Source organism: Cotesia glomerata, linkage group LG10, assembly GCF_020080835.1.
Source record: "Cotesia glomerata isolate CgM1 linkage group LG10, MPM_Cglom_v2.3, whole genome shotgun sequence".
Lineage (NCBI taxonomy): Eukaryota > Metazoa > Arthropoda > Insecta > Hymenoptera > Braconidae > Cotesia > Cotesia glomerata.
In genome coordinates this window covers 5,991,488-6,007,127 of record NC_058167.1, presented here as the reverse complement: position 1 = coordinate 6,007,127, position 15,640 = coordinate 5,991,488, and the positions used below count along the sequence as shown (strand labels likewise).

At 30.2% G+C, this 15,640-nt stretch overlaps 2 protein-coding genes across 3 annotated transcripts in view; both read right to left on the bottom strand.

The window, feature by feature from the left end:
* The window catches only part of LOC123272582 (ABC transporter G family member 21), a 153,816-nt gene extending 143,227 nt beyond the window's left edge, over nucleotides 1–10,589 (bottom strand). For both annotated transcript variants that reach the window (XM_044739480.1, XM_044739481.1), the window contains exon 1: nucleotides 10,456–10,589. In XM_044739480.1, coding sequence (XP_044595415.1) covers nucleotides 10,456–10,472 — 17 coding nt within the window. In that variant the 5' untranslated portion in view covers nucleotides 10,473–10,589. The remainder of the gene's footprint in view (nucleotides 1–10,455) is intronic.
* On the bottom strand, nucleotides 2,388–3,775 carry LOC123272615. Its single transcript, XM_044739532.1, has 2 exons — nucleotides 3,586–3,775; nucleotides 2,388–3,010 (listed from the first exon to the last, which is right to left on the bottom strand). The coding sequence occupies exons 1-2, from the start codon at nucleotides 3,758–3,760 to the stop codon at nucleotides 2,865–2,867; spliced, it is 321 nt and encodes a 106-aa protein (XP_044595467.1). The 5' UTR covers nucleotides 3,761–3,775; the 3' UTR covers nucleotides 2,388–2,864.
* Nucleotides 10,590–15,640: the final 5,051 nt, after the last annotated feature.

The following is a 15,640-nucleotide window of genomic DNA, read 5'->3' as shown; positions in this document are numbered from 1 at the left end:
ACAATAAGAATTTGTGAAATAGAACCCTCCTTCAAGTTGTTTACTATGACTAGATTATTATAATTATGGTTTATGATGAAATATACACGATTAGATTAAATAATGATGATAATAAATTTATAATTACTTTGCAAATAAAACAGATAAAAAAGTTTTTTATAGTTTTGATTATATATTTAGACTCTAAAGAAATATGTTTCCTTTTCAATATCAATTAATCGCAATTTAACCCAGAAAAATTATTACACAAAAATAAATTCTCAATATTTTATGTTTATGTTTCTATAAATATTAATATTTGCATTGAACTATGTGTTTTCTATAAAAATGAAGTTGTTATTGCTGCCAATATTCAAATTTAAATTCAAATTATCCTAAGGAATTCGCATTTAACGCCCTCTAAGCATTTATTGTTTTACCGCTTAATTGATAAATTTTCCCCGGGAGAACGCCAATTAGTGAATTCTATTGTCTTTCGTTTTAATTAGTCTTCAATTGAGGTTGGTTTTTTAAGAGTTATTTATGTAATAACAACAATTATACTTTTTGGAAAAAAAAACAATGTCTAGTAAAACTAATCAAAGAAAATACATCAACTTAGTTGGCTTCGAATCGAAAAATTTAAATAATTTAAAATTACCGATGAATCGTGACGTTTTATGTTTGTTTTTCTACAAACATAGAACAGAAAAACGAATTATCCGCGAAAGTGCTAAACTTGTTCTTTTTGAGGTTAGTAAGGTGTGGAATAAGTTTTCATTGCCTGCAAACAACTCACATAATACAATCGTAAAAATTGAAAAATTGTACAAAGATTGGCAAATAACTCAAGTGAATAAAGCTCGAAAAAGATCTCCAGCTAAACTATTAGTTGAAAAAAATTTCAGAGATTCTCTTGATCGGTTATTTGATATTGCACCGCAGAATGCTTTACAGATTCTGAATTCTCCTCAAAAAAGAATTCTGATTGATAGTCGGCACATCTGTAAAACTAGCCAGTTGTTAAAAAAACGCTACCGATGTTCAAGAAGTGCTAAGTACAGCAACTATTTGCCTAGATAATAACTTGAATGTTGTTCAAGTGGAAAGTACAGAAACAAACTCAGACATTAACGAGATTGATCTAACAGGTATATTAGATAGGTGTTTTTTGTTCTATTTTTATAATCTACACTGAGAGAAAAAATTTATTTTAATTAGCAATGTTGCAATAAAAAGTTAATTTGATAAAACTTTTCATCAATTTCATTTCTTAGCTGAAGAAGTCATTATTAAGTGATTATAAATTTATTATCATCATTATTTAATCTAATCGTGTAAATTTTATCATGAACCAAAATTATAATAATCTAGTCATAGTAATCAACTTGAAGGAGGGTTCTATTTCACAAATTCTTATTGTAGTTTTTCTGATTCTTACTGGAATTTAGTAAACAATTTTTGATTTAGGAATCTCAATCTTGCTGATTAAAAAATTAACCATTTGTCTCGATAATCACTCAATTTGTATTCATTGAATATTTCTTTAACGCAAAACATTACTGAAGTAACAATAATATTGTAACGATATTGAACTGCAGACAGTATATAAAAGTTTACCAAGCATAGAATTTGTAAAAATTGAATGTACTTTATATTTCTTATTAATTTTTATATATATTATTGATATACTACATGATATAGATGAAAAATCATAAAAATAGAATTTGTTGAGCCTGTAACTTTTAACTATCAATAATACGAAAAATCTCACCTATACAATTTTGTTGCAAATTTGATATACTAAATTTTTTGTTCTATATCATCGATAGTTCAATTGAAAAAAGTGAAAAATAATAAAAACAAAACTTTGTAGGTCTGTAGCTTTTTTGTTATTGATTATACAAAAATTGTTAAAACTTTGTTATAGAGCATCAAACGAACTACAAAATTGCTATTTAATTTTTTTTTCTATCTCCAATAGTTTGGCTGTTAAATGCAAAAAACGTAAAATTTTCAAAAAATTCAAATTTCAAAGATCCGTAAAAACTTAAATAATGACGATTGATTTATGACTCAATGAAATTTTTTCTTAGAAATTTAATGCTTAAAAAGGTCCAATCATTCATTTTATCAAAAAAAATTTTCTTCACAGCTTGCAGGGTAAAATACTGTTTAAGACCGTACTTTCCATGTTATTTATATGGGAAAACTTAAAGTTCGATGAAGGAGCTCTTAAAATTGAAATTAAGAGATGGCCTTTTGACAGAATTTTTGTTTAGACATATCCTATCATATTTTGGGCTAAGAGTGAAAAAAAAAAAATATCGTCTTTTTTTGGCACACCCTAATATATATATATATATTAGGGTGCTTTTTTTTTTTGCGACTATTTTTTTTTTTCGCTTCCATCCCGAAATTTTGTTGGAAATACACCCAAAAAAATTCCCTGAAAGTTTGAGCCCTTAATATTAATATTAAGTACTCCTACACAGCGTGTGAAGATTTCCCATTTGAATTATACGAGAACTTTCATTTTTTTTTTTTAAATTTCTATAGCTCAGTGGCATTTCATAGCATCGCTTTGACCATGGACGGGTTTTTTTCAGAATTAAATGTTCTACAAAAGTGTCCATTGTCGCGAAGTCGTAACACATACTGGCGGGGTAGTACGGACCGCCAAACCGAATTTTTTATAGAATTCTTGTTTTTTCACTCATTATCTCATAAACAACAAGACATACAGAAAAAATGTAAATGATAATTTTGTAGGAAATTCAATTCTCTACAAAAAAGGTCCTCAGCACCAAATCACTAAGATCGATATTTTCTGAGATATTAATCATTGAAGTTTACCTAGCATTGAATTTCCACAAAATGTTGAATCAAATCTTAAAAATATTGATTTTTTTCTTTTTAGGAGGTACAGGGAGTTCATCCTCAAAATCAGAATATGTTCGTTTCAACCCACTGGAATTTGATGATAGACTACAAAAACTTGCTGGCATCGAATGTTGCGATAATTTCATGCCTAAAACAATTTTTTCAGAATTAAATAAATAAACCCAATCGATTCAAATATTTTTCAAATTTTATATTCAGCTTCTGTTATCCAGAAGCAAAGATATTCTTTGAATTGAGTTTCCGTCAATTTTCCCCAATAAAAATAAGACAAAATGATATATATGTGTTTTAAATTTATTGGTTACAGAGACTTTAATTTTTTAATAGCGTGGGAATTTTCGACTGCAAAAAAATCGAAAACAAATTTTTTTTTTATTCAAGTCAAAATTTTTGTCAAAATTGAATAAATTTTGATTTATCTCACTTATTTAGATTTACTTGATAGAAATTTTACCAAAAATGATAGACTAATAATTAGAAAAAAAGTTATGAATCTAGAAACAAATTTTAAAATATTGAAAAATTATATAGAATTCAATTTTCAGAAAATGAGGTTAAGAAAATTAGAATTTTAATGCGAATTAAATTTTACAAGTAAGTAGAAAAAATATGAGTCTAAATTATAAGAAATTGTTTTCGATTATTAAAAATGATTGATTGTTGAGCTTGATAATTTATAGTTGTATGTGAGAAGAAACTAACCAATTTCGTCTGTATTATTCTCATTATCTTCATTTGTTATCTCCTGTTCAGTGTCAGATTTATTCTGAAAAGTTTCCACCGGCAAGAAATTAGTAACGGGCGAGTGAAGATTGGTTTTCCCTTTTTGACACTCATTCAGAAATTGTTGCTGCTCTTTTGGCAAATTCTTAACCATTGTGGAATTCGAAATATCGAACAATTTATCTAGTTTTGGTTAAACTTTTCAACATTCTGTTTTTGTGCTTTCGATTTTTTTCCCTCTTGTGATGTGTCTTCACTTTTATATATTCGGCATAAAATTTTTCCAACTTCGTAAGACTGTGCTGAGGACGTATAGTTGGAATCTTGAAACTAGCCCGAATAGTATTAGTATCGTTAATAACACTAGTAGCACTATTTCGAATAGTTAATTTTAAAGACTGATGTTTATACATAAAAAAATTTAGTAAGTCACGATACGAAGGCAGCTTATTATTATTTATTTGGCTTCTTTCAAATCCAATTAAATAATTCCAAGTTTTATTACCAATTTTTTCACTCATTTTAATGATGGTTAAAGTCGACCTAACCTCAAATTTAACAAAGTATACATACAACGGCGTCACACTGATCAATGCCCACTAAGCTTTGTTCTTACTCTCGCGGGATTAGTACGCGAAAACAAAGAAAGCGCTGCAATTAAAGGGAGATTTGTTGAACGCATTCAAGGTCAAGTGAAAGCTCAGTAGTACTACCAGAGCAAGAAAAATAAACCGCAATTAATCAGTATCACAATACACAGCAACAAAGAAACATCCTATATTATTCGTAATGATCATACACAATATATTTTTATCTAGAATTTCATTGAAATTGAATTATTAAATGATAAATTCAAATATTATGGGGTGATTTAAATGAGAAATTTATTTAAAAATAAAAACTTCAGAAAAATACAATTAAAAATTTTTACGTTAAATTTGTAACTTAATCAATAAGTAATTACTAATTATAATTATGATACGAATAAAAAATCATTATTTTTAAGATTTGATTCAACATTTTGTGGAAATTCAATGCTACGTAAACTTCAATGATTAATATCTCAGAAAATATCGATCTTAGTGATTTGGTGCTAAGGACCTTTTTTGTAGAGAATTGAATTTCCTACAAAATTATCATTAACATTTTTTCTGTATGTCTTGTTGTTTATGAGATAATGAGTGAAAAAACAAGAATTCTATAAAAAATTCGGTTTGGTGGTCCGTACTACCCCGCCAGTATGAGTTACGACTTCGCGACAATGGACACTTTTGTAGAGCATTCAATTCTGAAAAAAACCCGTCCATGGTCAAAGTGATGCTATGAAATGCCACTGAGCTATAGAAATTTAAAAAAAAAAAATGAAAGTTCTCGTATATTTCAAATGGGAAATCTTCACACGCTGTGTAGGAGTACTTAATATTAATATTAAGGGCTCAAACTTTCAGGGAATTTTTTTGGGTGTATTTCCAACAAAATTTCGGGATGGAAACGAAAAAAAAAAATAGTCGCAAAAAAAAAAGCACCCTAATATATATATACATATATAGATAGATAGATAGATAGATATATATATATATATATATGGGGTATTCCATGCCAAATCGACCACTTTTGAACCTTACCCCTTTAGATTTCGCTGAAAATTTTTTACCTGTTTCTACTCGATGAAAGACGTTTTCAGAATTTTTCAAATTTTTTATCCAACCCAAAAAGTTATGAAGCTTTCAAAAAATGGCTCTTTTATTTTCAAATAGCCATAACTCTCTCAAAAATTGACCTTTCGGGACGTTTTTTCAAATTTTTGTTTTTAATTGAATTTTTCGAAAAAATAAATAAAAAAAATTTAACATGATCGCTTCTATGAAATAATCGCGTTTTTTTGTATAAAATCGTTATTTTTCGAAGTTCGTCATTCTCAATTTTTTTTTTTTTTTTTCAAAAAAAACTTCAATCAATTCTACAATTATCCCCGTGTATCCCAGAGTGGGCCGATTTTTTTTTCTATTTTTTTTATTTAGTTGAAAAAAAAATTTTCAACATTTTAAAAATGCAGAAATTTTTTTTTTCATAAATATTATTTATATAACATAATTAATGTAATTATATGATTTTAAGGTATTATATTCTCTATATATTGTCCAAATTTACCATTACAACGATTAAGATTCAAATTTTAATACGTCAATACGATCGATAACCTAGGGCATGATAATTACAGACTTACCTACAGCCAGTTTACTAGAGTATGTTCTAATTTATAAAATATATACGGCTCTTTTATATTGAGATCTAAAACATAACCTATAAATCTTTTGTGCTTCATAGAGTTGAATAAAATATTTTTGCCATTACGTTTGTTAAGTAAAAAATCTCTAGTTTATGAACATTTTCCTCTGATCTATTCTTTTTTGAGGGTGTTTATTATTTTGATAGTACCAATCTACATTTATTGCGATAATGTGATCACCACATAATGGCTTCAATTAAACAACGCAGCCGGTGTAAACATCGCGATGATATTGCTGTACATGTTTTCATGAAAATAATTACTGATTATGTAAAAAAGTCTTCCTGAACGTTGTAACAAGGTTTATTATTTTTCTGATGGGGCTCCTCAACAATTTAAAAACTTTAAAAACTTTGTGAATTTATATTATCATGAAGATGATTTTGATATTCCTGCTGAATGGCATTTTTTTGCGACTGCCCATGGCAAAGGCCCGTGTGATGGTATTGGTGGCATCCTCAAACGACTTGCAGCAAGAGCAAGTCTCCAACTCGCGGTTGATAAACAAATAACGACACCTGTAGGACTTTTTGAATGGATTTCTGATTCGGACAACTTGCCAAATATTATCGTCAACTTTTCACCAGAAAAGGATTATAATACAGCAGTTGATGATTTAAATGAACGATTTTTGAAAACAAAACCAATTGTAGGAACTCAACAACTACACTGTGTAATTCCCGACAAAAATGGTTGTTTGTGCGTTAAAAACTTTTCTAACTCGAATAAATACAGAATTTGTAAAATATTTAAACGCCAAAGAAGAAATTAATAAATAATTTGTTGCATTATTTTCGAGTCATTAAATGTTAACTGCATCAATCATTAATCCTAGTAATTATAATGGTAAATTTGGACAATATATAGAGAATATAATACCTTAAAATCATATAATTACATTAATTATGTTATATAAATAATATTTATGAAAAAAAAAATTTCTGCATTTTTAAAATGTTGAAAATTTTTTTTTCAACTAAATAAAAAAAATAGAAAAAAAAATCGGCCCACTCTGGGATACACGGGGATAATTGTAGAATTGATTGAAGTTTTTTTTGAAAAAAAAAAAAAAATTGAGAATGACGAACTTCGAAAAATAACGATTTTATACAAAAAAACGCGACTATTTCATAGAAGCGATCATGTTAAATTTTTTTTATTTATTTTTTCGAAAAATTCAATTAAAAAAAAAAATTTGAAAAAAAAACGTCTCGAAAGGTCAATTTTGAGAGAGTTATGGCTATTTGAAAATAAAAGAGCCATTTTTTTGAAAGCTTCATAACTTTTTTTGGGTTGGATAAAAAATTTGAAAAATTCTGAAAAACGTCTTTCATCGAGTAGAAAAAGGTAAAAAATTTTCAGCGAAATCTAAAGGGGTAAGGTTCAAAAGTGGTCGATTTGGCATGGAATACCCCATATATATATATATATATATATATATATATATATATATATATATATATATATTTTTATTTTTTATTAGGTTAACCCTTATTTTTATTTATGAATAACATGATTATCATAACGTAAACAACTACAATACGATAGCTATAAGATTACGCACTGTATGACTCTTTCTTTGAAATTATTTTAACTTGCTCAGAATTCTCCTCCTACCAATTACTCATTAAAAAATTTGCGTTGAGGTTTCGCTATAAGGCTGATGACTAGATAATGAAGATATATACATGTATGAAGTATTTAACGGTATTATAAATCAATAAATACTTTTATGTGATTAAAATTGAGAGGTACATTCATAAATAAAAATTTTAGAGTGGAGCCAGAAAATCAACTATTTTCTTTTTGCTTCCAAAATCAAAAATTTCTCGTTAACTCAAAATAGATATCAAGTCGAGGTGTAATTAAGCTTCTCGAAATTTTTAAAATTATCTATGGGAACAAAGTATTTAAAAAATAAAGGAATATTTTATTTCACAAGGAATCAGTAAGTCAAGTGACAGAATAATTTTATTTGCTACATTATTTAGCCTACATATAATAATAATATTTTTATGAAACATTTATAAATTAAGAAAGAAATAAGGTAATATAAGAAAACAACATTGAAAAACAGTTGACTAAAACTTCCTGCAATATTCGAGCTCAAAACGCTAAAAAATTTGCTTATTACTAAGTTTTAAGTTTTTTGAGCTCATAAATACATCTATGCTACATTTCAAGCTCGAAAATCCAGTAGTTGAGGAAGTTCAGTTTTTGATAATTTTGGGTAGTGATCTCTTGAACGGATCAATCAATTTCAAGCTGATTAGATTTTTGAATTCATCGATACAGCAGTTTAAAAGTTATTTCATAAAAACATTTTTTTTTTTTTTTAATTTGATTTTTGCGATTTCTTAAAATCTATCGGGCTGATAATTAGTTAAAAAATTAAATTAAATACATGTTTTTCAAAGTAAATGATTTGGTGTGAAGTAACCGACATTTATTTGTTATATTTCAATTACTAACATCAAATAGAGGAAAAAAAATTAGGAAAACGGTTGACCCTAAAGACCATCCCTGCAACTTCCCGCTAATTCCGTACCCAAGCGCTTAAAATTGCACTTATAACGTTTTTGAGCTGTTCAAGCTCAAAGAGTTAGCTGTTCTATGCTTTTGAGCTCGAAGAGCTCAAAAGTTTGAGAGAAATTTAATAAAATACTATTCTTTAAATTTACAAACTGCAATTACTTTTGAATGAATAAACCGATTTTCAGGCAAATAGTAGCTTTCGACGCCGTTTTTCGAATCCTATGATTTACTTTTAAACAAAAATTGACCAGACCGTAAATTTTGGAGAAATTTGATAAATTCACTCTTTTCCGGAGTTTTTCGACGACGATAACTCACGAACGAATCAACCGATTTTGACTGGCCCGGCGACGATCGACGTGATTTTTTGATTTTAAGGATTGATTAGTTTTCGAAATCGATTTGTTAAGCCGTTTGAAAGTTATTCCAAAAAAATCTCACTAAGAAAAAATTTTTTTCGTAGTTTTTTTTAGATTTCTCAAAATCTACCAGTACGAATCGGTCCAAATTGTATTCAAAATCTAAGTTTGGTCAAGTCCTTTCGAATGGCGCCAATCACAATCAAATCGCAACATACACACACACACACACACACACACACACACACACACACCGTAAAAATCGTCAGGAAAGCTTCCTAGGACCTCAAAACGTCTAGATCTGATGAAAACACAATTTCTTAAAAACGGGGAAAAACCAATTACTTCCTGATTTTTTAAAATTTTCAATTTTCTTAGCGGGAAGTTAAAAAAATTAAAACATATTGGTTAGAAGTACCGGTTTTGGCCATCTTAGAACCATTTTTGGCCACTTGATATTTTAGTGAATTTGTAAAATTTTAACTATTCAAGTAGAATTTTTATAAAACTTATGAATTAGTACATTTATACGAATTGAATTCATAAAGTCTTGCGCTTATAGAAATATTTATACAATAGTTTGAAAATAAAGTGGCAAAAAAGGTACACTGCTGGCCTCAAACGGCACTTCAACCTTATTGCTTTATCACGAAATTTTTGAACAATTAATATTTAAGCTATTTATGTTTTAAAAAATATAATGCGAAAATAACAATGACGTACCCAGTAACCCTCAGCACAAAACTTTGAATGATCCCTCAATCAAATAGGCCCATTAGATTAAAAATTAAGGGACTATGATAAAAAAATTTTTAAGGGAAGTAAAATCAATCATATACTCTTCTCTATTATTGCTCGTAATCGGAAATAATGAGGAAGCTGTATTTTATTAAATTTCAAATCCAAAGCTTTAAAAATTTTTCATTTTCATGATTTAATTTTAGTGCTTTGGGTTTTTTTCCTTCAATTTTTCGCCAAAATGTTGAGTTATAATTTTTAATGAAAATAAATTACTTTATTTTTATTCAATAACTTTCTTACTAATTAGATTCCGTCACTACTATGCATATAATGGATTGAAGATTGATCCTTATAATTGTTAAATCTTTTGTCAAAAATCGCACGCCATATACATCACTTTTATAAATTCAAACTCGAAAATAGAATGTAAATCAACGGTACACGAAACGATATCTCGTACTTATTGTCATTATCACGTATTATTTTCTTTAAATGACGTTAGTATCGTTCAAATTTAAAATATTATACTAAAAAAGTTCTAATTAATCATAATCACATATTTTGAAGCTAAATATTGAGAACATCTTAGCAATTCAGTTATCTAGTATGGATAAAACAAAAAAAAATACTGAAAAAGAATCTAACTAACCAGTAATATCTTCACGTCTAATGTTTTACCGTAGTTGTCACATTTGTACGTAACTTTCTAATAAATTTCCGAGAAAACACATGAATCTGTCGCGGGAATTAGAGGGGAACGATAAAACGACAAATAACGCACTATAAAGTTAATGAATCATCCATGACCCGGTAATGTATTAATGATTTACGTATCTTCATTAAATTATTTACCACAATATAATAAATAATTATGTAGAATGAATAAATAGTTAGTCAATAATATTAATTATAAGGTAAACCTACCTGAGTATTGTTCCCATAGCAAATAATTTTGGAACATAACTGTCGTAACGTTGAGCATGCAGATGAAATTAGAAGAACTACTCACTAGTAGAACGCATCGTGACGGGAGGGCGATACACAAAAAGACGAAGCATCGACACGAGGAGATAATAAATTCCCAGCAATGGCGGTATCACGACGTCATGAAGTTCAGTGAACTTGCGCTTACGGGAAGAATCTCTGTCCACGTTAAATGTATGTTGTATTGTATGTATGTAACCCGTATGCATATAAGTATTTATATATAATACATAATATAAATACATAAAATTTTATTGGTGACTATCGAAATTGAACTCAATGTAGTGTTTAAGTAAGAAGTGCCGCTTGTAAGTCTTTTAGTCAAAATATTACTCAGTTTATTCGATCAGAGGCCCATTAATACCGACTTGAACAGAAAAAAAGCACTGACTAGTCTGACGGTTTGTGCAATTAAAAGTTCAAAAGGTTCGTTGAACTCGAAGTACCCCTTTATTTTCATCATTTCATTAATTTCTGTTATTTCTCTTTCTCTCTCGACTCAATCATTTTAATATTTAATCTCTTGTTATTTTCTATATACAATCAAATTTTTAGGTAGAATATAGTTATATATTTCGGAAACGCATGATTACAGTCACAATTTTTCTCGTGTGACAGTTAAAAAAAAATTAGCAAAACGATTGACCCTACAGACCATTCCTGTAACTTCCCGTTAATTTCAAATGCAAAGTGCTTCAAATTTCACCTATTACAACGTTTAGCTCTTCGACTTTAAAAACATGGTTTTACAGCTATTTTCAGCACTCCAAGCTCCAAGATAGAAATGTTGTATGCTTTTGAGCTCAAAACTGTAGTTTGTATTCAGTAAAACACATTTTTGAATACATTTGAACTGCAATAGCTTTGCTATAATTCCTTATAAGAAATCCGATCTAATAAGAATTGAAAAAAATTTTTAAAACCCAATATCTTACAAACAAATCGTCCAAATGTCACGGACTTGAGGGTGTTCGACTCAAAAAGGTTTTTAAACGCTAATAGTTAACTCATTACATCAAAAACGATCCGAGAACAAATTTCGAAGTTACTGAAAAAAATACTTTTTTTTTTTAATTTTTGATAACGATAACTACAGTCGACGCTCTCTGTATTGGACCTCTCTGTATTTGACCGCTCTCTGTATTTGACCACATTCTTCCTCTGTACTTGATGATTTTACACAGCTCTTATGGACAAGGACGAGTCAAATACAGAGAATGGTCCTGTACGGGCGAGTCAAATACAGAGAGCGTTGACTGTATTGTACGTATCAACCGATTTTAACGCGATTCAAGGAAATCGACGAGGTAGAGGAAGGGGGGGGGGCAAACGGTGTACTTGATGAAATACAAAGTGTTCGGGGACTAAAATATACACTGAATCTTATTTTTAACTTCCCGCTAAGAAAAGTATGTGTGTGTGTGTGTGTGTGTGTGTGTGTGTGTGTGTGTGTGTGTGTGTGTGTGTGTGTGTGTGTGTGTGTGTGTGTGTGTGTGTGTGTAAACCTCTCATAACTTTCGAACAGCTTGACTGATTTGATTACGATTGGCGCCATTCGAAAGAGCTTGACCAAACTTAAATTTTGAATACAATTTGAACCAATTCGGACGTAGATTTTGAGAAATCTAAAAAAAACTACGAAAAAAATTTTTTTCAAATGTGTTTTTTTTAGAATAACTTTTAAACGGCTTATTCGTTCGTGAGTTATTGTTTTCGAAAAAATTCGGAAAAAGTGAAGTTTTTAAATTTCTCCGAAATTTTTGGTCTGATCGATTCGTGTTTGAAAGTAAATCATAGGATTCAAAAAACTGCGTTGAATGTTCGAAGAGCTCAAAAGCCTATAACAACTGACTCTTGGAGCTCGGAGAGCTTAAAAACACATAAATTATATTTTAAGCTTGAAAAGCTCAAAAACGTCATAAGTGCAATTTTAAGCGTTTAGGTATGGAATTAGCTGAAGGTAGTAGTCTGGTAACTTATGCCTATTTTCATGACTTCTTTGGAGGGTGGTTTTTTATAGGAAAATAAAAATGAATTATCTTGAATATTCAGAGTGTTTTTATTTACATATTGAAAATATAAAAAAAAATTTATTTGAAAAAATTTAATAGTTTATTACTATTATTATTGTCACTCGAAGTTGGAACCTCAAAAAAAATGCACGTGGGTGACCATGAGCGAGACCACGAGCGAGACCATGAGCGAGACCACGAGTGAGATCATGAGTGAGATCATGAGCGAGACCTCGAGCGAGATCATGAGCGAGACCACGAGCAAGATCATGAGTGAGACCGTGAGCGAGATTACCAGCAATACCCTTATTATTAACCTCTAAGAATTTTTGAATTCGATCTTGCTAGCCTCCACATTGTGTTTTTTTGAATATTCGGCCAATTGTCTTTTAATCTAAGCTTGATAACATGATTTTTACTCCTGCAGTTTAACCTAAACTTTATCCAGTAAAATCATCTTTCGGATTCTCCTTCAGTTTAGTCGTTCAAATTTATCCTGAATATTATCCTGCTAAGCTTTCAATTTTGTTGCCTTCATGTTATCCTCCAATTTAACTCTTAGAACGTTTTCCTTTTTTTAACAATCTAGATTTGATCATCAATTGATTCTTTCGAGTGATTTAAGTTGTCTACGCGTTTAAAATCTCTGCATATTGTCCTTTTAATCATTCTTCTTATGGTCCTTCTGTATGATCTTCCTTGTATCCTACATTTTAGTCTTCTATTTTTTATTCGTTCATTCAGAACAAAAGAGCACGCTTATTACTACGTTCGCGTTGCGATCGCTTATTTTTTATTTATGTCAATCAATTAATTCGGTGTGTATCTGTCATTACAATTAATAATTTACTTAAGAATTTAAATATTCATAAATCGATTTTTCTCAAACAATATCTGTATTATGGCTGAATATACTGCTCAAGAGTATGCTGATATGATCCTCCTGTATGGTATGGCCAATTGTAATGCTGCTGAAGCACGGCGCAGGTATGCAGAGAGATTCCCGAATCGGCGACATCCAAGTTCTCCAGTGATCCTTAGTGCAGTCAGCCGATTACGTGAGTCTGGTAATGTTTTACCAAATCACCGAGAAGCTGGTGCACCACGTCGTGCACGAAATAATGAGAACGAAGAGGCTATCATTGAGGCCGTTGAGGAAGATCCAGAGATCGGTATTCGTGGAGTTGCTCAGCAACTGCATTTGTCTTTTGGCACCGTCCAACGAACACTGAAAGATGAAGAGCTTCACGCGTATCATTATCAACGAGTTCAAGAGTTGAAGCCCGAGGATTATCCAGTTCGTATGGCTTTTTGTCAGGAACTCTTGAATCGTTTCGAAAACGATGAAGATTTTTTCAAAAAAATTCTGTTTACTGATGAAAGTAAGTTTGGCCGGAATAAGTTTTGGAATAACCGAAATTTCCACTGGTATGCTCAAGAAAATCCCCACTGCACTATTGTTCGGAATCACCAAGACCGGTTTTCGATTAACATCTGGGCAGGAATCCACTTTGGCCAACGCACGATTGTAAATTAAATTTATTATAATAATTGTCTTCAACTAATTTTTGATTTGTAAAGTTCTAACAACAAAATTTATTATAGGTTGGTCCTTATGAATTCGAAAAAAAATTAAACATCAGAAATATATGTAGATTTTCTCGATCAACATTTATGGCAAGAATGTCGAGAAGCAGGAATTCCGCGGAGGATTTATGAAGAAATGTGGTTTCAACAAGACGGCGCTCCGGCTCATACAGCAGGAGCTTCGCAAGCATGGCTTCATGCAAATTTTCCCAATCGCTATATCGGTCGAGGTGGAATAATAGATTGGTCTCCAAGATCACCAGATCTCAATCCGTTGGATTATTTTGTATCGGGCCATGTGAAGGCCAATGTTTACCGTCATCCCGTTGACGACGTTGATACTCTGCGAGACAAAGTCACGGATTGTCTGAGAGAGATCACACAGGAGATGGTCGATAACTGCGCAACGAACTTCGTCAAGCGTCTTCGTTGTTGTATCCAAAATAATGAAGGACATTTTGAACAATTTCTATAATAGATAGGTTCACTGACGTTATAAATTTCATATGTTAATAAAATTTTTACTATAGATAATAATGCAGTCATTATAATGTAATGTTAGTTATCCTTATAGGATGCCTGGAAATTGTTCTCGTAATCCATCTGATAAGAGTCCTTATTATTATTCTGATAAGCACCCTGAAATTTGTCCTTGTACTCCACCTGATAAAAGTCCTTATTATTATACCCTTCAATAGCCTGGACTGTCTCCCGTTTGTTTTTCTGCTAAGAGTCCTTAAAATTATCCTGATAAGCAGCCTGGCAGTCATCTACGTCTTCGGCCTGATAAAAGTCCTTCAAATTATTCTGATAAGTAGCCTGGATTTCGGCCTTACAATTTTCCTGATAAGAGTGCTTATAATAATATCGATAAGCAGCCTGGATATTATCCTTTTAATTTTCCTGATAAGAGTTCTTATAATTGTCCGGATAAAAAGCGTGGATTTTATACTTATAATTTTCCTTAAAAGAGTCCTTAAAATTATCCTGATAAGCAACCTGGAAGTCATCTTCGTCCTCGGCCCGGTCAAAGACCTTAAAATTATTCTGAGAAGTAGCCTAGATTTTGTCCTTTTAATTTTCCTGATAAGAGCCCTGATAATTATCTTGATATGCAGCCTGAATTTTTTCCTTTAAATTTTCTTTAAAAATATCCTGATAAGCAGTCTGGATTTTGTTGTCTTAGTTTTCCTGTTAAAAGTCCTTAAAATTATCCTGATGAGCAGCCTAGGTGTTGTCTTTTTAATTTTCCTAATAAGAGTCTTTATAAATATCCTGATAGACAGCCTGTATTACCCTTCTTATTTTCTTGATTAACGTTATCGTCTTTAACCTTATAAGTAACATGGGATTCATTCTCTTAATTGTCTACAAGAAATTAATTTTTATCTTTGATTACCTATCCATTTATTAATTCAATAGCTTCCTTAAATTTTGAAATTAAGTTTAAAATTGAGTATTTAATTTTATTTTAAAGGTTACATTTGTTTAAACTCTTAAAAATTAGAATTATTTCAAAAAAGTAA

Bases quoted from the DNA above. Each gene is read 5' to 3' on its own strand.
- LOC123272615 (XM_044739532.1), bottom strand. From the start codon at position 3,760: ATGGTTAAGAATTTGCCAAAAGAGCAGCAACAATTTCTGAATGAGTGT. The intron at 3,011-3,585 runs GTTAGTTTCTTC...AAATTGTTTTAG, and splicing joins GAATAATACAGACGAAATTG to GCATGAAATTATCGCAACAT.